Raw genomic sequence first — 24,423 nt, 5'->3', positions numbered from 1 at the left:
ACACACACACACACACACACACACACACACACACACACACACACACAGAAAGGAGTTGGCTCATGTGATGGAGGGGGCTGGTAAGTCTGCACTCTCTAGGGCAGGCTGGCAGGCTGGAACTTCAGGTAAGAGTCGATGTGTGGTCTTGGGTTGAATTCTCCAGGGCAGTATATTGGAAACTTGGCAGGTTTCTGGGTGGTAGTCTTGAGGATTCTGTCTTTGAGGGGCCTCAGTCTTTGCTGTAAGACCTTCAACTAATTGGATGAGGCCCACACACATTTCGGAGGATAGTCTGCTCTACTCAAAGTCTGCTGATTTACATGTTAATCGCCTCTAAAAAATACCTTCACAGCAACATCTAGACTGGTATTTGATCAAACAATGGGGCAGTATAACCAAGCCAAATTGACCCATAAGATTAATCATCACAGGAGTTTTAATTTTATCACTCAGTTCCTAAATGATATAAATACTAAAATCAAAATCATTGAGGTCATGGAGCATTATGATTTGACTGTCAGCCAGTTAAGAATAAGGGTCACAAATTCTAAAATTCAAATATTACTAAGCTCCTTAGCTTAGGGTAACTTACAGAATAATTTATTAACTTGACCTTGAGTTGAGAGTAGCCTAAAATGTATTCCTTAGTCATTTTATTCTTATTTATATAAAATTATAATAAAAAGGTAATGAATTTTATAATAAGGTTTTAAAGTGGATTGTCATGAAATGAATCCTGTTTACCCACAGGAATAATGTCCTAATTTGTGGACATGTTCCTATGAATTCAGGTTAAAATAAATCTTAGTTGTAATGAACAGTCCTACAAGCAAAGATTTTAGCAGCAGTGGTATTCAGAAACTCTTAAGAGTAAAATTCAGTTCTAGATATTAATAAAATTGGCAAATATAGTAAATACAGTTACTTTACATGGGGAAGTAGCAAGTTTTCATAAAATAGAACGTATTTGAGGGAATGAGATGGAAAGGTGATGGCTGGAATATTGGCTGGGTGAAAATGAGATTGTTTAGTGACAAGATTTGGTTGTCATTATGAGAGTGAATAGCTTAGATAGGATTAAGAATAAGAAATAGTGAATGTAAATGTTCGATGTAGGTAAATAGGGAGGTAGATTGTGGTAACTTCACATAATGGGATACGATGGCAATTAAAACCACAAGTTGAGTTTTTAATGATATAGAAACTTATGTGTGATACAATGTTTAGTGAAAAGTCTGGTATAAAACTCTTTATTGTATGGTCCCAATTATATAAAATATATACACACACAACTACACATACATAAATGCATGTATATACTTAGAAAAAGACTTCTGTAATTAAAAAAAAAATGAAAATGTCTAAATTTTAAAGAAGTATTTAGGAGATTTTCTTTAGTCCCTTGTGATTCATCAGGATGTTTTTGTTTCTCGAGAGATAAATCCCCTTGATCTGAGGTTGGTTAGTTATTGCTATACAAGAAGAAGATGACAAAATCCCAGGGGCATCTGTTTAGTTGAGGGATCTGAGTTGTCTGATGGAGAGCTCGTCTAGGCTGTACTTCTTAGGTGACTATGTTCTTTCAGGTGTCTGTAGGTTGCCTGGCGTCAGTTGATTTAGCTGGAGTTTTTCCCTGTATGTCTCCTTTTCTAGAGGGCTAACTTGGCATATTCTCATGGTAATCGTAGAAGTACCAAAGAGCAGGCCAGTTGCACAGGCATTTTTCAAGCCTTTTGGCACATGACGCCAGCTAACATCCTGTTGGCTAAAACAAGTCACATGACAAGAGCACAAAATCAAAAAGTTGGGATATATACTTTACCTCTTTGTCGGGAGGAATTGCAATGTCATTAGAACAGTGAGAGGGTAAAGGAAGGGTGAAGCATTTGGGGCTGGTAGTGCGATCAGTCACTGGGTTGCTGGGATTCTAGCTCAGCCAGGATGATTAATTCCTTCCTCTTTTTTATGCCCTGTTTATTAGCATAGTTACTCTCTGGTAAATATGTGAAGCAGTAATACCATTATGTTTGGGTTGTTGTTTATGTAAGCCTGCCGTTTTAGAGAACGAAAACACAGAGTACATTGGAAGAAACCCACAAATAGACAGACAAAAGCTTGGGTTACAATAAAGTAGTGATAATGAAGTTCACTTAAAATTATTTTAATTAAATTTGTTATTGACGTGTGCTGTAATTATAGAAAGTACACAAAAATCATAAATATATAGTTTGATGAATTACCCCAAAATGAATACACTTATGTTACCCACCCAGGTTGAGAAACAAAATGTTACCAGAATCCCAGAAACTGCTTTTGTGTCCCACCCCAATGACTGCTCCTTACTTTTCTGCAATTTTTGCCTGGTTTTGAACACTCTACTAAAGGGATCTAACATATATATATTTTTTGTCTTGCTTTTTCCCCACTCTATCTGATTGTGTGATTAATCTGTACTGCTGTATGCAATTCATTAACATTGCTTGGGAGTATTTCATTATATGAATATTTCATAATTTATCCATTTTACTGATGGTAGACGTTTTAGTTCATTTAATTTTGTGGCTTTTATGAGTAATTCTGTGAGCATTTGCATTCCATGAGGATGGACATATGTGCTCATTACTGTTTAATATATTCCTAGTAGTAGAATTGCTGGGTCATAGGATATTTGTATGTCACCTTTGGTAGGTGCTGCCAAATGGGTTTCCAAATTATCTGTGATAGTTGCATTCCCACCAGGAGTGAATAAGAGTTTGTTATTTATTTGGTATTTATCAGTTTTTTAAAAAATTGAGATGTAAAATACATACAATGAGACTTGTATAGTAAACAAATTTGAGGTAAACAGCTTGGTGAATTCTTACATGTGTATTCATCTGTGTGTAATCACTTACACAGGCTGAACTCAGGTCATACAATATTTTCATCACCTTGGAGGGTTCTTTTGTTTCTCTTTCTGGTGGCTACCCCCTCACTTCCACAGATCACTAATATTCCTGCGTCTGTCACCATCATTAGCTTTTCCTCTTTTGAATTTCGTATGAAAGGAATCGTACAATATACAATCTTTTGTGCCTGTCTTCTTTCACTCAACATAATGTCTGTGAGAGTCATCTATATTGTCATGTATAGCAGTAGTTTGTTCTTTTATTTTTATTGTTATGTTGTCCTCTGTTATATGATTATAACATGGTTTATTCATCCTGCTTAGATGAATAGGTAGACCTTGATAGACCTTAGCATGCATCTGATTTTCAGTTGGTTATTATAAATAAAGCTCTGTGAACATTCTTTAACAAGTCTTTTGGGCACGTATACACTCATTTGTGTTTGATATTGCTGGATAATAGGGTAGATGTGTATTTAGCATAAATATATCAAACAGTTTCCCAGAGTGCTTCAACCATTTTACACTCTTACCAACACTGATGTTTGTCACTCTTCTTAATTATAACCATTCTGGTACTGTATTCACTGTGGTTTTAATTTGTATTTCTCCTGACTAGTAATGATTTGACCATCTTTATATGCTTATTGGTCGTTCGATATTGTTTTTTGTGAAATGCCTGTTGAAATCATTTGTCCATTTTTTTTGTTGAGTTGTTTTGGCTTTTTTGTTATCGATTTGTAGGAATTCTTAATATATTCTGGATGTTAGTTTGTTGTTGGTTATTTGTGTTCCTCTCATTTTTTGCCACTCTGTGCACCCTTTCTCACAGAACGTTATCCTTTGATGAGCCAAAGTTCATAGTTTACATGTTGTCTAATTTATTAACCTTTCTCTTTATGGCTGTGGTATTTTGTGTTCTGTATATGAAATTTTTGCCTCTCTCAAAGTCAGGAGCATATTCTCTTAAGTGATCCCTCATAAGATTAATTGTTTTAACTTTCACATACAGATTTGAGTGAGGTAGAAATGAAGATTAATCCCCCCCTAACACTCACACATATGGATAACCGAATGACCCAGCACTGTTTATTGAAAAGACTTCTTTTCTCCCTACTGCTCTTGCAAAGTCTCTTATGTCATAAATCAAGTGTTCGCATTTGTGAGGTTCTTTTTCTGGAGTGTTTATTTGGTTCCAAGTGGTCTATTTGTCTTTTCTTGGCACCGGTACTACACTGTTTTGATTACTGTAACTTTATAACACATGGTCTATTTTTTCCCAGCTTTATTCTACAAGATTGGTTTGGCTGTTGTTGACACTACATTTTCCTGTAAATTTTCGCTTGTTAGGTGCCCTCCCCCCCACCCCCCGCCGCCAATACAAGCATACTCTCTTTGTCTCAACAAAGAGCTTTCTGGGATGTTGACTGCGATTGCATTAAAATATACAGATCAATTTGGGAAAGTTGACGTCTTTAAACTATTGAGTTTTCCAGTCAATGAACACAGTCTATCCTCCATATTTTTAGGTCTTTTCCTCTTGTATCTTCCTTATATTTTGATATTTTTGATCCTATTATAAATGATGTCATTTAAAATTTTTCATTTTAAATTATATACAGAATTTCATTTCATTGTCACTGGTGTATAGAAATTTAATTATCTTTTCTTTGTAAACTTTTGTTTATACTCAATAGCATGTACCAGATGTACGCCTTCATTACTTTTTACATTCTTAACTTGATTATGTGGCTAACTTCCAGATCAAGATGTAGAACATTACCCAGCAGACTTCGTTGTGCCCCTCCTACTGTACTGACTTTGATTACCATATGTTAGTTTAGCCTGTTTTTGAACTTTATAGACGAGTCATACAGTATATATTCTTCTGTCTGGCCTTCTAAAGAATTGTAACTGTAAAATTCATGTACCAGTAGTTTATTGGTTGTCATCCTGTATGATACTCTATTATATGAATATATCACAGTTTATCCGTTCTAATTGTCACTAGACGTTGGGGTTATTTCTAGCTTTTGGCTATCATAAGTAATGCTGCTACAGACGTTCTTGTACATGATTTTTGGTGCGGATATGTTTGCATTTCTATCGAGTGTATAGATGAGTGTTGAATTACTGGGTCATAGTGGATTTACAGCTTCAATTCTAGTAGAAATGACCAGTTTTCCAACCTAGTTATTCCAATTTTCACTCCCCTCGGCAGTGCTTGAGAATTTCAGTTGCTCTGTTTCCTTCTTAACACTAGCTATCATCAGGTTTTATTGTTTTTCTGTTTTAATTTCATTATTTTTGTTATATATTCTATTTTATTTCTGGTGCATTTGCAGGGTTGTATCAGTTTGCTTTTAACTTACAGTTCCCTGATAACTAAAAGTCTTGAACAATTTATTGGCCATTTGGATACTCTGTTTTGTGAAGTGCTTATTCAAATAGCTCATTTTTAACTTATATGTAAGTGATTTTTAGTATAGTGTACATAAAAAACAAAAGCTTCAAGTATACATAAGATACATAAGTTTTAAGTGAAAAAAAATACACCCGTGTAATTATATCCATTTCATTGGATTGTTTTTATTTTATCATGTTAATTTGTAAGAGCTCTTTATATATCCTTCATTTCACAAAGTTGGAGTATCAACTTTATTATGTGCTAAATTCCTACATACACTTGGTTTGGTTTCTGAGCTTTCATCCTATTTTATTTACATTTCTTTTTTTAAAACATTCAAAATTTTGTAGGGGTAAAGTGAGACATTTTGGAGAAAAATGATTAGAGAATGGGGCTGGCCCTGTGGCCGAGTGGTTAAGTGCCTGCGCTCTGCTGCAGGCGGCCCAGTGTTTCCTTGGTTCGGGTCCTGGCCGCAGACTTGGCACTGCTCATCAGGCCACGCTGAGGCAGCATCCCACATGCCACAACTAGAAGGACCCACAACAAAGAATATACAATTATGTACCAGGGGGCTTTGGGGAGAAAAAGGAAAAAAATAAAATCTTTAAAAAAAAAAAAATGATTATAGAAACGTATTGACCACTTGAGACTATTATTTTGTGAGTTGTCTCTTTTAGTTGTAATTTTGTACTTTGATGTTATATTAAATGGAGATGACTTTATGACTGCTTTTATTGATATTTTAATTAACTTAATTTTAAATTTAATATTTTAATTTAAAAATAATTTAATTTTAGATATTTTAATTTAATATTTAAATGTAAAAATATTTTTTACTAAATTTAACTGTCAACAATTAAATTTAATTAATACATTTGATTCAATAATTAAAATAATTTTAATATATTAATTTTAATTTGTTTTAATTTGATTATTTTAATAATTTTTTTTTAAATGAACGTTGATGTTTTGAACCATAAAATTTTAACATTCAGTTTTATTGGTTGCATACAGCCAAACTCACAAACTCTGGTTCATTCTTTTTTTAAAATTTTTAAATTTTTTAAAATTATTTTCGGATGTACATCATATTTCGAATTCTGTGTACATTACATCATGTTCACCACCCGAAAACTAATTACAGTGTATCCCCTCACATGTGAGCCTAGTCACCCCTTTTGCCCTCCCTCCTCCCCCCTTCCCCTATGGTAACCACCAATCCAGTCTCCAGTGCTATGTGTTTTTTTTGTCATTGTTTTTATCCTCTACTTATGATTGAGAAAGTAATTTTTAATTTAAGAAATATGTGGTCACATACATATAACATAAAATTTACTGTCTTGATCTTTTTTGTTTGTACAATCCAGTATTAAGTGTGTTCACATTGTTGTGCAACCAATCTCCAGAAATTTCCATCTTGTAAAAGCTCCATACACATTAAACCACAACTCCTCATTTTCCCCTCTCCCCAACCCCTGCCAACCATCATTCTGCTCTGTTTGTGTGAATTAGACTACTCTGGATACCTCATGGGAATGGAATCATACTGTATTTGTCTTTTTGTGACTGGCTTATTTCACTTAGCATGTTTTAAGATTCATCAAGGTTGTGGCGTGTTTCAGAATGTCCCCCCCTTTTAAAGGTGAATAATATTTAACTCTGTGTGTATGTATGCATATATATACATACCACATTTTATTTATTTACTCAATTCTTGATGCACTCTTGGATTGCTTCCACCTTTTGAGTATTGTGAATAATGCTACTATGAACATGGCTGTACAAACATCTGTTTGAGTCCCTGCTTTCAATTCTATTGGATATATACCTGGAAATAGATTTCCTGAATTTTATGGTAATTCTACTCTCAATTTTTTTTTTTGAGGAAGGTTAGCCCTGAGCTAATATCTGCTGCCTATCCTCCTCTTTTTGCTGAGGAAAACTGGCCCTAAGCTAACATCTGTGCTCATCTTCCTCTATTTTATATGTGGGATGCCTGCCACACCATGGTTTGATCAGCGCTGCTAGATCCGCTCCTGGGATCCGAACCAGTGAACCCTGCCCTGCCAAAGCAGAGCGCACAAACTTAACCACTGCGCCACTGGGCTGGCCGCTACTTTCTCTTTTTTCCTTTTTAAAGATTTTATTTTTCCTTTTTCTCCCCAAAACCCCCCGGTAACTAGTTGTATATTTTTAGTTGTGGGTCCTTCTGGTTGTGGCATGTGGGATGCCGCCTCACCGTGCCCCGACAAGTGGTGCCACGTCCATGCCCAGGCTCTGAACCGGCGAAACCCTGGGCCGCTGTAGTGGAGCACGTGAACTTAACCACTCAACCACTGGGCAGGCCGTATGTCCCCTACTTTCAATTATTTGAGGAACCTCTTCTGTACTGTTTTCCATAGTGGATGTACCATTTTACATTCCCACCAGTAGTGCCCAAGGGTTCCAGTTTTTCCATGTCCTCACCAATGCTTGTTATTTTTTTAAAGTTTGGTAGTAGCCATCCTGATGGGTGTAAGGTGATAGCTCATTGTGGTTTTGATGTGCATTTTCCTAATGATTAGTGATGTTGAGTATCTTTTCATATGCTTGTTGACCCTTTGTATATCTTCTTTGGAGAAGTGTTTATTCAAGTTCTTTGCCCATTTAAAAATCAGATTCTTTGTTGTTTTGCTGTTGAGTTGCAGGATTTCTTTATTCTGGATATTAACTTCTTATTAGACATATGGTTTGCAAATGTTTTCTTTCATTCCTTAGTTTGCCTTTTCACTCTGTTGATTGTGTCTTGTGATGCACAAAAGTTTTAAATTTTGATGTTGTCTAGTTTATCTCTTTTTACTTTTGTTGCCTCTGCTTTCTGTGTCAAATCCAAGAAGACATTGCCAAATCTAATGTCAGAAAGCTTTTCCTCTATTTTTTCTTCTGATGCTTATAGTCTTAGGTCTCTGTTTAGCTCTTTGATCCATTTCGAGTTAATTTTTATGTATGCTCTAAGGTAAGGGTCCAACTTTATTCTTTTGCATTTGTGCTCACTTTTTTTAAACACCATTTGTTGAAATGGCTGTCTTTTTCTCCATTGAATGGTCTTGGCACCTGTGTTGAAAATCATTTAACCTTATTTACGAGGGTTTATTTCTGGGCTCTCCTTTTTTCTATTGATCTATATTTATGTCTTTATGCCAGTTCTACACTTTTTGACTACGGAGGCTTTGTATTAAGTTTTGAAATCAGGAAGTGTGAGACTTCCAACTTTGTTCTTTTCTTTAAAGTTTGTTTTGACAATTCAAAGCCCTTTGGAGTTCCATATGAATTTTTTGATTTCTGCAAAGAATCGTCATAGAGATTGTGATAGGGATTGTGTTGAATCTGTAGATCACTTTGGGTAGAATCGACATCTTAACATTATTAAGTCTTCCAATCCGTGAGGCCTTTCCCTTTACTTGTATCTTCTTTAATTTCTTTTACCAGTGTTTGATAGTTTTCAGATTATAAATCTTTCACCTTCTTGGTTAATTCCTCAGTTCTTTATTCTCTTTGATATTATTATAAATGGATTTGTTTTCTTAATTTCCTTTTTGAATTGCTCATTGTTAGTGTATAGAAATGCAACTGATTTTTGAGTGTTGATTTTGTATCATGCAACTTTGCTGTATTTGTTTATTAGTTCTAACTTTTTTTTGTGAAACATTAGGGTTTTTTTGTATAAAAGATCATGTTGTCTGTGAACAGAGATAATTTTACTTCTTCCTTTCCAGTTGGGATGTGTTTTATTTCTTTTTCTTGCCTAATTGCTCTGGCTCAGACTTCAATACCATGTTGAATAGAATTGGCAGAAGTGAGCATCCTTATCTTGTTCCTGATCTTAGAGGAAAAGCTTTCAGTCTTTCACCCTTGAGTACAATATTCATTGTGGGGTTTTCATATATGGCCTTTATTATGTTGAAGTAGAGTTCTTCTATTCTTAGTTTGTTGAGTGTTTCTATCATGAAAGGGTGTTGAATTTTGTCCAGTTCTTTTTCTGCAATGTTGAGATGATCGTGTGTTTTTTTATGTCCTTCTGTTAATGTGGTGTATTATATTGATGGATTTTTATATGTTGAACCATCCTTACTTTTGAAGCTGATTGTTTTTTTTAAGCTTAATTAATTTTACTTTTTTTGTCTTTGACAGCTAGAAAAAGTCCTACAGCAGGGAGACATTGGAGAATGTGCTGAACCATATATGATTTTCAAAGAAGCAGATGCCACCAAGGTAGAATATCGTGCCTCTCATTTCCCCCACTTTCGTGGTCATTATCAGTCACTCCCCATTTCCCCCAAATTCCCAAAGCCAACCCTAAACAACCTCTAAGCTCCCAAATTATACTTTAGGAGAATAGTGTAAAGCATATTAAAGAATTTCACTAATTCATTTTTTCTATTGGCTTACCCACTTTTTTCTTTCTTTATTTCCTTAGTCATCTAGTTTGTGTTGTGTGCTATGCTGTTCTTTAAAATCTTCCTCACCCCCAAGCTAATTGATTGTTTAAATTTTTTTTTCTCAGAGAGAACTAAGTTAATTCAGTTTAATTCCTAAATAATTACTATTTTCCTATATTTACAAAATAGTGACATTGGTGGAACGTTTCCTAACAACACAGTATCCTGGTCCTCTGTCTTGCTATAGATAATTAAGGAATATGGTAAAAATAGAAAATACAATCTTTATTTTGCCATCAGACAACTAATTTCTAGAATTTTGATAAACTTATAAAGCAAAAATAATTGGTGAACAATTGATACCAAATTCCAGGTACCATGAGTTAGCTACAAGAATAACAGGTAGTCTTGGCTTTTTGAACACATCATTTAATAGTTGAAACAGTCAGGAGATGTATGCTTGAGGAATACTGGACAGGGTACCAAAATCTAGAAAATGTTTTGCTTTCTATTTTTCTCAGATTAAGAACAAGGTCTGAGTCTTTTCTGCTAATATAGGTAGCCGAAAATGATGTTCTTCTCTGATCCCTAGTTATCTGGTTGAAATCAGGGTTAAAGTATTCTGGTTTTCCCCAGGTTTACATTTTACAAATTAAATTTTCTGTGTTGTATGTAGCTTGTAGGTATATCTATTACTGTATATACAATATTATAGCAGCTTATTCCGCTCTTCTTACATATTTACATAAGCTAATAGAATTAAATACACTTGATATCTAGGCTTTTAATTTAAGATTTTATTTTTTTTCGTTTTTCTCCCCAAAGCCCCCCGGTACATAGTTATATATTCTTAGTTGTGGGTCCTTCTAGTTGTGGCATATGGGATGCCGCCTCAGCATGGCCTGATGAGTGGTGCCATGTCTGCACCCAGCATCTGAACCAGCGAAACCCTGGGCCACCGCAGTGGAGCATGGGAACTTAACCACTCAGCCACTGGGCTGGCCCCAATATCTAGGCTTTTAAAGGAGGAACCTATTTTGGAGGTATAATAGATATAGCAATAAACCAGTTAGCTATCCTTCCATCTTTTCCAGCCCTAAGTTCCAAGGTAGGACACTGTCATTAGAATATACCTCACCAAAATCCTATATGGAAGGAGTATGTGAGAGACTTAATATAGGTTTTCACTCTTGGACTGTTGATTGAGTATTGCAGTCCACCTTAGTGTTTGTTTCAGGGATAGCCTAAAAGTTGCAAGCCAGCCTCAAGATGTGTTCCAGATAGGCATGTACTGTTTGGACTATTAGTGTTTTTCCAGGAGTTAGTCTTGTTGTAACACTTTTTTTCTTTGCTTCTTTTATTACAACTCGGGGCTTACTTGTTATTGGCCTGTTTGTGTCCCCTACTCCCATGTTATGGTTGCCATAAGTTAGGGATTATTTCAGATGGTTCAACTGCTTCCATCTTTCTAGAATAATAAAATTTAACAAGTCATAACCTAGAATATTTTGTAGTTAGCAGTTGCTGACTAGAACATGGTTATGTTTCCTTTCATAAAATAGTACTTACAATCTATAAGCATGTTTGACACTTTCTCTCTTTTCTTTTCTCCCGAGATGAGATAATCAAAACAGGAATTTCAAAGACTTACTCTACACGTGCATTTGTAGAGTATGTTGAGTCATTCAGTGGTTAAGATAATACACTGTTAATTAATCTCTGAAAGGTACAGATTGTTTTTCCATCTTTGCTGAGAATTAAGAATTATTAATCTGTTTCTTTAAAATAGGATGAAATAGCCTTTAATTCATTTGTTTTGAGCATAATCATATAATGTATAAAATTTTATTTTGTAGAATAAGGAAAAATTGGAGAAGCTGAAAAGTCAAGCCGATCAGTTTTGCCAAAGACTTGGGAAATATCGCATGCCTTTTGCTTGGACCGCAATCCATTTAATGAATATTGTTAGTAGTGCTGGGAGTTTGGAAAGAGATTCTACAGAGGTAGAAATAAGCACTGGAGGTAAGAGTGTTTTATGTAAAGTATCTCTAAATGTATAATTTTTTTCTTTTTTGTTACATGGCTTGTTTTATTTGTAGACTTTTCAATGTAATGAGGCATAAAAAGGGTTTTCTTTTTCTGCCTTTTTTTCTTTATCAGCTTTATGGAGATGTAATTCACATACCATATGGTTCACTCATTTAAAGTGTATAATTCAGTGTTTTTTGGTATATTCACAAGGTTCTGCAAGCATCACCATAATCTAATTTCGGAACACTTTTGTACTCCTCAGTAGTCACTCTCCATTTTCCCCAAATCCCCAAACCCAACCCTAAATGGTATACTTAGTCTGAATGGATTTACTTATGCTGGCCGTTTTATATCATAGAATTATACAATATGCAGTCTTTTGTGAGTAGCTTCTTTCACTTAGCATAATGTTTTAAAGGTTCGTCCATGTTGTAGCACGTGTCAGTATTTCACTTCTTTTTATTGCTGAATAATAGTCCGTTGTGTTGATATACCACATTTTATTTATCCATTCAACAGTTGATAGACATTGAGTTGTTTAAACTTTTTCACTATTATGAGTAATGCTGCAGTGAACATTCATGTCCAAGCTTTTGTGTGGACATATGTTTTCATTTTTCTTGGATCCATAGCTGGAAATGAACTTGCTGGGTCATATGAGAATTTTATGTTTAACCTTTTGAAGAACTACCAGTCTGTTTTCCAATGTGGCTCCACCATTTAAAAACTCTACTAGCAGTGTATGAAGGTTCCAGTTTCTCCATATTTTTACCAACACTTTTACTAACTGTCCTTTGATTATAGCCATCCTAGTGCAGGTAAAGTAGTATCTCATTGTGGTTTGGATTTGCCTTTCCCTGATAGCAAATGATGTTGAGTATCATTTTGTGTGCATTGGCTATTTGTATAGCTTCTTTGGAGAAATACATAGTCATATCCTTTGCCCATTTTTTAATGGCTTTTTTTTGTCTTATTTTGTTGATGCTCGTTTTTTAAGTGGCTTTTTTGTGTTCTTGTCATTAGGTTGTAACAGTTCTTTATATAGTCTAGATTCAAATCCCTTAACTAGTAAAGGACTTACAAATATTTTCTCCCAGTCTGTGGGTTGTCTTTTTACTCTTTTGATGGTATTGTGCAGCACAGAAGTTTTAAATTTTGATGAAGTTCAATTTCTCTGTGTTTTCTTTTATTCTTTTCCTTTTGGTTTTAATATCTAAGAAAGCATTACCTAACCCAACATCAAGATTTACTTGTATGTTTTTAAGACTTTCGTAGTTGTGGGTCTTACATTTGAGTATAATCCACTTTGAGTTAATTTTTGCATGTGATGAGCAGTAGAGGTCCAGCTTCATTCTTTTTATGTAGCTGTCTAGTTGTCCCAACACCGTTTCTTGAAAAGACTATGCTTTCCTCATTGAATGGTCTTGGCACTCTTGTTGAAAATCAGTTGACCGTAGTTGTATTGGTTTATTTCTGGACTCTCAGTTCTATTCCATTGATTTATATGTCTTAGCTTATGCTTGTACTGTAGTGTCATTATTATTTTAGCTTTGCAGTAATTTTTGAAATAGGAAAGTGAATCCTCAATCTCATTATCCTTTTTCAAGATATTTTTGTCTATTTTGAGTCCTTGTATTTTCATATGAAGTTTAGGATCAGCTGACAATTTCTGCACAAAGGCAGCTGAAATTTTGATAGGAATTACATTGAATCTGGAGATCAATTTGGAGCGTATTGCTTTCTTAACAGTATTAAGTCTTCCAATCCATGAAATGTTTTTCCATCCATTTATTTAGATCTTAATTAATTAATTAATTAATTATTTTTGGTGAGGAAGATTGGCCCTGAGCTAGTATCTGTTGCCAGTCTTTCTCTTTTTTGCTTGAGAAAGATAGTCCCTGAGGTTTCATCTGTGACCGTCTTCCTTTATTTGTGTGTGGGACACCACCACAGCATGGCTTGATGAGTGGTGTGTAGGTCCGTGCTGGGAACCAAACCTGTGAATCCCAGACTGCCGAAGCGGAGCGCATGGACTTGACCACCACGCCACCAGGCCATCCCCTAAATGTTTTTATTGGTGTTTTGTGTTTTTCAGTACAAGTCTTACCCTTCTCTTGTTTAAATTTATACCCAAGTATTTTATTGGTTTTTGATGCTGTTTTAAATGGAATTGTTTTCTTAATTTCATTTCTAATGTATAGAAATACAGTTGAGTTGAATATTGATCTTATACTTTGAAACCTTTTTGAACATGTTTATTAATTGTAGTTGTTTTTTTTTCTTTCCTTGATTCTTTAGGATTTTCTATATACAAGATCATGGCATTTGCAAATAAAAATAGGTTGACTTTTTTCCTTTCCAACCTGGATGTCTTTTATTTCTTTTTCTTTTCTAATTATCTCGACTAGAATCTTCTATACAATATTAAATAGAAGTGGCAAGAGTGTGTGTCCTCGTCTTGTTCCTGACCTGAGGGGAAATAATTCAGTCTCTTGCCATCAAGCATGCTGTTTGCTGTAGGTTTTCGTAGATATAATTTAGTAGGTTGAGGAAGTTCCCTTCTATTCCTAACGTTTTGAGTATTTTTTTCATGAAGAGATGTTGGATTTTGTCAAATGCTTTCTCTGCCTTTATCAAGATGATTCATATGGTTTTTGTCCTGTATTCTTTTGATATAGTGTATTGCATTAATTTATTGGTTTTGGGATGTTAAACTAATCTTATATTTCTGGGAGAAGTCCCATTTGGTCATGATACATCCTTTTTTTACGTGTGTTGTTAGAGTGCTTCCTAGTATTTTGTTTAGTATTTTTGCTTCTATATTCATAAGGGATATTGGTCTGTAGTTTTTCTTTCTCAGGATGTCTCTCTGGTTCTGGTATCAGGGTAATACTGGCCTCATAGAGTAAGTTTTAAATTGTTCCTTCTGTTTTTTGGAAGAGTTTGTGAAAGATTGGTATTAATTCTTTTGAAAATTTCGAAGAATTCACTAGTGAAGCTGTCTTGGCTTGGTCTTTTCTTTGTGGTAAATTTTTCGTTACTAGGTAGATCTGTTTACTTGTTGTAGATCTATTCATATTTTCTCTTTAATTTTGAGACACTTTCAGTACTGTATATATTTCTAGAATTTTGTTCGTTTCACCTAATTATCTAATTGTTATATATCTGTTGACCTACAGTTATTCATAGTATTGCAATATAATCCTTTTGCTTTCTCAGGTCTTTCATTCCTGATTTTAGTAATTTGAGTCTTTTCTGTTTTTTCTTCATCAGTTTGGCTGTTGTTTTTTAAATTTTATCTTTTGAAGAATTTGGTTTCATTGATTTTTTTCTGTTGTTTTTCTAGTTTCCATTTCATTTGTTTCCACTCAGTTGTTGTCTTTCTTTGTAGGCTTTCTAATGCTTGCTTTGGGTTTAGTTTTCTCTTCTTTTCCTAGTTGTTTCTTAAAATGTAAGGTTGTTACTGAGTTCAGATATTTCTTCTTCTTGTTTTTTGTGAGGAAGATTGTCCCTGAGCTAACATCTTTGCCAGTCTTTCTCTGTTTTGCATGTTGGACACTGCCACAGCATGGCCCAATGAGCAGTGCATAGGTCCACGCCCGGCATCCAAATTCTGCAAACCCTGGGTTGCTGAAGTGGAGTGTGCGAACTTAACCACTACACCACTGGGCCAGCCCCCTCTTCTTTCTTAACATAGGCATTTTCAGCTGTAAATTTCCCTCTGAACACTGCTTTAGTGATATCCCATGTGCTTTGGAATGCTGTGTTTTCATTTTCATCCATCTTAAGGATTTTGTGATTCCCCTTGTTATTTCCTTTTTGACCTTGGGTTATTCAAGAGTGTGCTGTTTAACTTCGACATGTTTATGAATTTCCCAAATTTTTTTCTTTTACTGATTTATAGTTTAATTCCGTTGTTCTTGGAGAACATATTTTATATGATTTCAGTACTTTTGAATTTATTGTATTTTGTTTTATGGCTTAGGTAGTATGTAGTCTATCTTGGAGAACGTCCTGTGGGTGCTTGAGAAGAATGTGCATTCTGCTTTTGCTTAGTGGAGTAAACTGTAGATGTCTGTTAGGTCTAGTTTGTTTAGAATTTTGTTTGTCTTCTATTTCCTTGTTGATCTTCAACATAGTTATTCTGTTGGTTTTGAATAATAGGATTCTCCTGCAAAGACTTTGAATGCAAAGTTATCTTAAAATTCTGGTTCAAACTCAAGTGCTAAGACCGAGGGACCATTATATGGTGACTAAAATTTCCATTTTGTGAATATTTTCTAGTAAATGCATACATAGTTCCTCTGTAGCTGCTCTTCATAGCTCATCTTTGGTGACATGCATAATATTTGTGTGGTAGAAACTTATTTTACCCTGGAAAAGTTTTAAGAAGAGAACCAGAAGATTTAGGTGTAGTGCTTCCTTACCCATCTGTCCAGAGCGAAATTCTACTATTACCAGTATGTTGAGTGGATAATTTTCAACGTTAGTGGATTTTTTCCTTTGTTTGGAAAGTTACCTTAAAACAATCTTTAAATATTATGAAAATGAATATCTTTCTCTTTCTTTTTTTTCTTGGTAGAACGAAAAGGGTCTTGGTCAGAAAGGAGGAATTCTAGTATTGTTGGCAGACGATCACTGGAAAGGACAACAAGTGGAGATGATGCTTGTAACTTGACCAGCTTTCGACCTGCTACTCTCACAGTGACAAATTTTTTTAAGCAGGTATTGTTCTGTCATGTAGGAATTCTAGGGGGCTGTTGGACATAAGTTTCTTTTGCTTTCAGAAAAATCATAGTACATGTAACAATTGATATGATTTCAAGAAATTTTTAAAAACTTTAAGAATAAAAAGAATAATAATTAATATTATATTATATATTTATTTAGATGTTGACCTTGATTAATAATGCATCAAAATCAGTCCACATCTGTATCCTATTTCTTAATTGTAGTGTTTTAACTTTTCTCAAACACTGATGGTTTTTCTTAATCAGAGTGAGTGTGTGCTTACATCCTCACCCAAGTTTTTTTCACCTAGTGTACCACATCCATGGCATATGGAATAGAGCTTTCAGGCCCTACTAGTGTATTTCCGTGCTAAAATGAAACTAGTGTAATTTTCTTTCTTTTTTTTTTTTTTTGCTGAGGATGATGCACCCTGAGCTGATATCTGTGCCAGTCTTCCTCTATTTTTTCTAAGTTGGTTGCTACCTCAGCATGGCCACTGATGAGTAGTGTAGGTCTACTCCTGGGAACCAAACACGGGCCACTGAAGCAGTGTGTGCCAAGCTTAACCACTCGGCCACGGGGCCAGCCCCAACAGTCAGCATTATTTTTATAGATCTAAGAAGTTCTTAATCAAAGATATTTTATTTTTGCAAGTATGTTCCCTGTACTTCAAATCATGAGTCAAATCAATAGTTTTCAAATGCTGGTCATGATCCATTAATGGTAATGGAAATTTAGTAGATAACAACCAAATTAAAAAAAAAAAACCTAGTAGAATAGAAAAATAATAGTGCATTGCACAGAGTGAGGTTAAATATTGCTTTAGTGAAATTTTTTCCCTAAGTTTTGTGTGAGTGCATGCGTGTGTGTATGTGCATATTGGATTTTGATATAAAATGGATTCTTTTTTTAAAAGATTTAATTTTTCCTTTTTCTTCCCAAAGCCCCCAGTACATAGATGTATATTTTTCGTTGTGGGTCCTTCTGGTTGTGGCATGTGGGACGCCGCCTCATCATGGCCTGATGAGCAGTGCCATGTCCACACCCAGGATCCGAACCGGCAAAACCCTGGGCCGCCAAAGGTGGAGCACATGAACTTAACCACTCAGCCACGGGGCCGGCCCCTAAAATGGATTTTATACTGTGAATCAAAATCAGAACATTTTGAAAGTCTTTGTCTTGAGTAACCAGATAACCAGAACCATGTAAGAATGGGATAAAATTTATATTAGCATGACAAACTGGAGGAGGGTCTCATACACGTATTTTGGAGCAGATTAAAGGAAATTGCTAAGTAGTGTTTCAAAATTTCTCCTTTTGAGGTGTTATTCTAAATAGGAGGAGGAAATCTGGTCTAATGACATGTTATAACCTGAGAGGACAAGGGTTTAGGGCAGGATGTGCTATGAATTGACAGCAATCTGCTTGAAGCCCCTTTCACAGTTATATATCAATAGCATTCATAGGCAGCTGCTCTGAGAGACTCTAATGGAAAATAAAGCAGGTGAGAAGTGTCTGAAGGGATAAGGGCTTTTTTATTACTGACAGCAGTACAAGGAAGAGTCTAGAAAAGGTCTCAGTGTTCCATGGGTGAGGTGATAGGCCAAGTGTAGCCACGGAGACAGGGCAGTAGATTTACTGATACGGTGACACAACCTGGCAGCTAGGACGTTACTCTCGTTCTGCTCCTTCAGCTGCTACATCACTTCTGCCAATGTTTCCACAGCTCTTTTTTCATTTCCTCAGCCTGCTTTTTTATTGAACTGGTATTGTAAACTTAAATCAACAAGTCATCCATCCACCCACCCACCTATTTATTCAACAGATATTTTTTGAGCGTTCACCATGTACTGGACACTATGTTGGAGACTGGTAACTGGAGATTAGCACAAAGTGATTGTGAAAACTTTAAAATGAATGAGTGCTGGAAACATGGAGCAATAGAAATCTTTTACACTTTGTACAGTTCTGTATTTTTTTAAGTATTGGCATGTACAATTTTATAAGTATTTTTAAATACCTAGAATATTCTGCATCAGGCAAATGCAAATTAAGTAAAAAGCAGAGATTACAGTTTTAATGAAGGAGAATTTAATGCACAAGTTTCTCCTAAATGAGATCTAGAAGGGAGTTTTTTTTTTTTTTCTGATTGATGGGAAATTATTGTACACAGTTGGGATATGGTAATCAGTAGTGTTTATGTACAGATTTGAAATGTGTCAAGCTGAAATTATTAGAAATACGTTGAGTTTTAAAACCAAAATCAAACCCACATGTTAGTTTCAAGGACTTTTGTTCTTTTTGTTGACGAGTATGTAAGTTATTTATTGCTTCAGGAGAACACAACAGTAAACATGCAGTGTGGAGAAGGGAGTGTCATAGGCTCATTCACATGTTTGGAGGTTCACTGGGGTTAGCTGATCTCACCTTACTTCTATTGGGAAGACTCTTCCCATGTCTTTCAGCTTCTACTCTCATCTTGTGGCAGGCTAGTTTGGCCATATTCTCATAGCAGTGGCAGAAGTTCAAGAGAGAGGGCAAGCTCACTTGTGCACATGCTTTTCAAGTCAATCATATTTGCTTATGGGACAGAACAAGTCACCTGGCCAAGCCTGGGGAGGGAATTATACAGACAGGGAGTAAAGAATGGAGGCCAGTGATATAAACAATTTAACAAGTTGATTAGGCAGAAATAATGTAGTCTAGAGATAATCTGAATGTATTATAAATAAGGACCATTTAAAGATCTATATTCTGTACTCAGAAGAGAATATACTGTTTTGGCAATTGATGGAACATTTATAAAAATTAGTTGTATATTAGATCACTAAAAAAATCTTCATAAAGTCACATTCTCTAACCATAACTCATTAAAACTGAAAACTATTTATAAAAGTATTAACAGAAATCTCCAACCACTTAGAAATTAAGAACCAATTTTCTAAATAATGGAATAAAAAAAGATCAATTATGTCTTAGAAAGTAATAGTCAACAAATGGGATGTGCCTCAAGGTGAGTGCACAGAAATGAAGTAACCTTAAGAAAAGGACAATATATAAACTATGTAGTAAAGACAATAAGATAACAAGTTCAGGAGGTTTAGGTTAATCTAAAAGCAGACTCTCGACTAAAAGAATAAATTAATCCAGGCTTATTTTAATTGTAAGAAAAATGTTACATTAAATTGAAAATTTTGTATTAATTAGCTATGGTTCGATTTTCTTTCCTTTTTTTTGTCTCTTTTCCAATTGATAGAAGTCTTTTCAGAGTTTTCTTTCTGGTCTTAATATCAGTATAGTTGTCCTTTTCTTTAAGAGTAGTTTTTTGTTGGGGCAGCCCTGTGGCATAGTGGTTAAATTTGTCACACTCTGTGACCCAAGTTTGTGGGTTTGGATCTCGAGTGCAGACCTACACCACTCATCAGCCATGCTGTGGCAGTGACCCTCATATAAAGTGGAAGAAGAGGGCCTGGCCTGGTGGCGAAGCAGTTAAGTTCACGTGTTCCGCTTTGGCAGCTCAGGGTTTGCCTGTTCAGATCCTGGGTGCAGACCTATGCACCACTCGTCAAGCCATACTGTGGCAGGCGTCTCACATATAAAGTAGAGGAAGATGGGCATGGATGTTAGCTCAGAGCCAATCTTCTCAGTAAAAAGAGGAGGATTGGCAGCAGATGTTAGCTCAGGGCTAATCTTCCTCAGCAAAAAAAAAAAAAAGAGTGGTTTTGGGGCCAGCCCCATGGCAAGTGGTTAAGTTCACGTGTTCCACTTTGGTGGCCCAGGGTTTTGCTGGTTCAAATCCTGGGCCTGGACATGGCACCACTCATCAAGCCATGCTGAGGCAGCATCCCACATGCCACAACTAGAAGGGCGCACAACCAAAAATACACAACTATGTACTGCGGGGCTTTGGAGAGAAAAAGGAAAAATAAAAAATTCTTTAAAAAAAAAAAAAGTAGTTTTTACTTGTTACTTCTTTTTTTTCTTTTTCAAATTTAGCCAATGCTGTATATTTTGCATTTGAGAAATTTGGTGATAAAAAGTTGAAAAGGCAATTATAAATGAAAATGTAACAGATTTATAAGACTGTCATATAAATATGTATGTCTCTTTTATGTCTATATTCTTATTTTTCTTTTTTCCTTTTCATCTATCTACCTCTAACTTGTGTTAATTTTTTATATTTTATTGTCCTGTAATACCTTATAAGACATAAATAATGGGCTATAAATAAATATGTAAAATTAAAAAATAGATACCAGTATCATAACTTTTAATAACATTTGGAAACATTAAAAAGAAGGAAATGTCTGCATATTTATTTTCAATCATAATTATATCAATTTAATTTTGCTTTTTATTCTGACTAAGTTGAAGAAGGGCAGGATTGTTAAAAGGTATATAAATTTATTTTCAATCTACTATATTTGTTTTATCCAATGCTTTTTCATCTGTCTTTAAAATTAGGAAGGAGACCGCCTAAGTGATGAAGATCTGTACAAATTCCTTGCTGATATGAGAAGGCCATCTTCTGTTTTACGACGACTAAGACCTATTACAGGTATTTAATAATTTTGAGTAGACACGATTACAATTATCATCACTAATATATTGTATTGTTTGTAACTACTTACTCCTTTTTTTACCTATCTGGCCCATATGTCTTTCTGTGCTCAATGCCTGTCAGCTTCTTCTTCTCATTAATCTGCTCTTGTGTTGTCTAACAGTTTGGATGCAGGACTCAGCGCCTTTGATAATTTGAGTACTGAAATGAGAACAGTGAATAATATTGTGGCTTGAAATTATTTTCTAGAGGAAAAGAAAATGGAATGGTAAATATTCAGAAACAGATTCATGTTATGATCAGCGCAAACCATTCCAGAATAAAACTGTTTTGAAGTTTGTCAAGTTTAAATTAAATCATTTAACCTTTGAAATGTTGGCTTGTTCCTGTACTAGATCCCTCTCTCTCTGTTTTTTTCTTCTTTTTTATTTCTTCCTTCCTTCACTTTCACTCAGTAGGCATTTATTATTCTATATGCATTTATGTCTGTATCAGTAATTTATAACTTTGAGGCTTGGCAAAATGAAATAATTTAGAAGTCTGAGGTGATAGTAATTTTGGTTTCTTCCCAGACTTCTTGTAATAATAGGATCTAAATTCGTCCAACAACATTTTTAACATAAAAGTTTTATTTGTTATGTTTACATTGTTTTTATAATATATTTTTCTATGCAGCTCAGCTGAAGATAGACATTTCTCCTGCACCTGAAAATCCCTATTATTGCCTAACCCCAGAACTGCTTCAGGTGAAGCTGTACCCTGACAGTAGAGTTAGACCAACTAGAGAAATTTTGGAATTTCCTGCCAGGGATGTCTATGTTCCAAATACGACTTACAGGTAACACCTTTTAATTTTGGAGAATTCTGAAATAATGTACTGTATATTCTATTATTAAAGTAGAATTAGAATGAAACTCTCCAAAAATCTTTTGTAGCTTTGTTACTTATTCCATTTCCTACCTCATGATTTTATTAATAGCTGTAATATATTAAGTTTTTACTGTGTGCCAAGTATAATGTTAATTACCTTACATATGGTGTCTTACTCAGTCCTCAGAGCTTGAGGTAGGTGTTGCCTTCATTTGAGAAGTGAGTGAACTGAGGGATAGAGAGGTTAAGTTTACTTTAGTGTGGTGGAGCTAGCGTTTGAATTGTGGGCTGTTAGATTAAAACACTTGAACTCAGTTATTTTATTTCATCAAATGTTCTTACTAACAGAATCTAGCATTACACATGAACCAAATTTATGTGTCTGAACTATGTTCTAACAGTTGAATCAACAGTATTTGGTGAGTATCCGTTATCCAAAGAGTTCTTGTTGGATACAGCTTTTTAGGCTGGACACTGCACAATTCCAGGGGTACCATTTGCATATCCTCCTTATGAACGATGCTTCCTTTATTTGTGAATGCTGAGACCATGACTTGACCTGTCTGTGAGGATACCCAAAAGGGCAGCTTGGACAGAAGATTCTAACCCAGACTTCCCTACTTAGTATATTTCGCCACCATTTACCCAGTTCTGGAGGACAAAATTTTGGGAATCAAAATGATTTCTCTCCTTTTCTTGCTCTTCACATTTTCTCCTCCATGTTTTGTAGGCTGTACTTTCAAAATGTATCCTGAATCCAATCCTTCTTAGCTCCTCTACCTTTAAAACTCTAGTCTAAGTCACCATCTAGAGCAGCGCTGTCACATAGAGATATAATGGGGACCACAGTTGTAGTTTAACATTTTATAGTTGCTACATTAAAAAAATAAAAAGAAACTAGTGAAATTAATTTTGATTATGTGTTATTTAACCCAATATATCTAAAATATTATCATTTCAACATGGAATAAATATGAAAAATTATTGAGATATTTTACTTTTTTCTCTCCTATTGAAAGCCTTCAAAATCTGGTGTGTATTTTATACTTAAAGCACATCTCAATTCAGATGAGCCACATTTCAAATGCTCACTAGCCCCATGGGGCTTGAAGCTGTCGTATTGGACAGCTGCTGATCTTGAAATTGGTGTACCTTTCTAATTTGATCATCTTATTTCTGTTTCTGCCTCAGTCAGTTCTCAACATTGCAGCCAGAGAGATTTTTAAAAGTTATAAATCAGATCATTCATGCCTGTGTCTAGAAGTCTCCAGTGGCTTCCATTACAAGCCAAAAAAGAATGAATTTTTTATAATAGTCAGTAACACTCAAAATAGTCTGACTCCTATCTTTGCCAATAATTTCATATCCTAACTCTGCTTTGCTCATTTCACTTTAGCCTCAGTAGCTTTTTTGTTCGTCCTTGAACGAACAAAATTTAGTTCTGCCCATGGCTTTTCCATTTGTTCTTCTCTTTTCTTGTAATGTTTTCCCCTAGACCTTTACAGGGTTTGATTCCACTACAAGAAAATCCACTGCTTCCCTCCTCCAGCTCTTTCCCGTCTTTGTGTTTCTCATTATCTGGCATTATAATGTGTAGTTCCAGCATCATTTTTTGTCTTTCTCATTAGAGTGTAATTACTGTAAGGACAGGAACTTGTCTATTTTGTTTACCATTTAATCTCCAACATTTAGAATAGTGTCTTAGCAAGTAGAAGGCACACAGTAAATATTTATTCAGAGAGTTAAGAAATAAGAAACTAATATGAGAATGGGATTCACAGTCATATAGATATAGATGTCATTTCTGACTCCCCTGTTTACTATTTGGGTGACTTAGGACAAGTTACTTAATTTATTGGCCACTCAATTTTCTTATTAATAAAACATGAGATACTAATACTTGTCTTCTCTTTGTGAGGGTACAGAGCACAAAGCATAGCATGTAATTGGCACTTAATGTGAATAAAATTCCTGGAAGATAGGCTAAAGAAAATATATATTGCTTTTAAAAGAAACAAAATAATATAAATTATTCTCCTACAAATTATGTATTACTAGTTAAAAGGACATGGAAGGAAGAAGTGATTGTATAGTCCAAGATTTGTATTGAACAATTTAGGTGTAATCGCCTCTGCCTCTTATCTAGTATAGGAATCTCATCTAGAGCATGCCTAACTTGTATTTATCTATCCTGCCTCTGCTTGCATTATTTTGGAGACAAAGAAAATGGAAATTGGGCACTTTGGTCTTTTCTTTAATTTTTCTGCTTGTTTTACACCTTTATATTTTTTGAAAGAATTGTATGAATATACTGAAAGTTTATAGTATCGTAAGGCTTAAAATTAAAAACAGAGATTCTTCATTTTACTGCTACCAACATTTCACTACCCTGATGTCTCATCTTCAGTGTCAATCACTAACTCTTTTGCTCCTTATTTTGATATTTTACTTCTTGTTTCTAAATAACATATTCAGTGCTGCTATTTATTGATTTTTTTCAGCTTTAAACAATATCTAT

The 24,423-nt window shown here is 34.9% G+C and overlaps 1 protein-coding gene across 8 annotated transcripts in view; it reads left to right on the top strand.

The window, feature by feature from the left end:
- DOCK7 (dedicator of cytokinesis 7) overlaps positions 1–24,423 on the top strand; it is a 204,520-nt gene that overhangs the window by 44,183 nt on the left and 135,914 nt on the right. For all 8 annotated transcript variants that reach the window (XM_046645659.1, XM_046645657.1, XM_046645656.1 and 5 more), the window contains exons 10-14: positions 9,465–9,545; positions 11,569–11,734; positions 16,326–16,468; positions 20,939–21,032; positions 21,711–21,873. In XM_046645659.1, coding sequence (XP_046501615.1) covers positions 9,465–9,545; positions 11,569–11,734; positions 16,326–16,468; positions 20,939–21,032; positions 21,711–21,873 — 647 coding nt within the window. The remainder of the gene's footprint in view (positions 1–9,464; positions 9,546–11,568; positions 11,735–16,325; positions 16,469–20,938; positions 21,033–21,710; positions 21,874–24,423) is intronic.

This window comes from Equus quagga, chromosome 18, assembly GCF_021613505.1.
Source record: "Equus quagga isolate Etosha38 chromosome 18, UCLA_HA_Equagga_1.0, whole genome shotgun sequence".
NCBI lineage: Eukaryota > Metazoa > Chordata > Mammalia > Perissodactyla > Equidae > Equus > Equus quagga.
The sequence above is the reverse complement of the archived record's forward strand: the minus strand, read 5'-3'. Positions and strand labels throughout refer to the sequence as shown.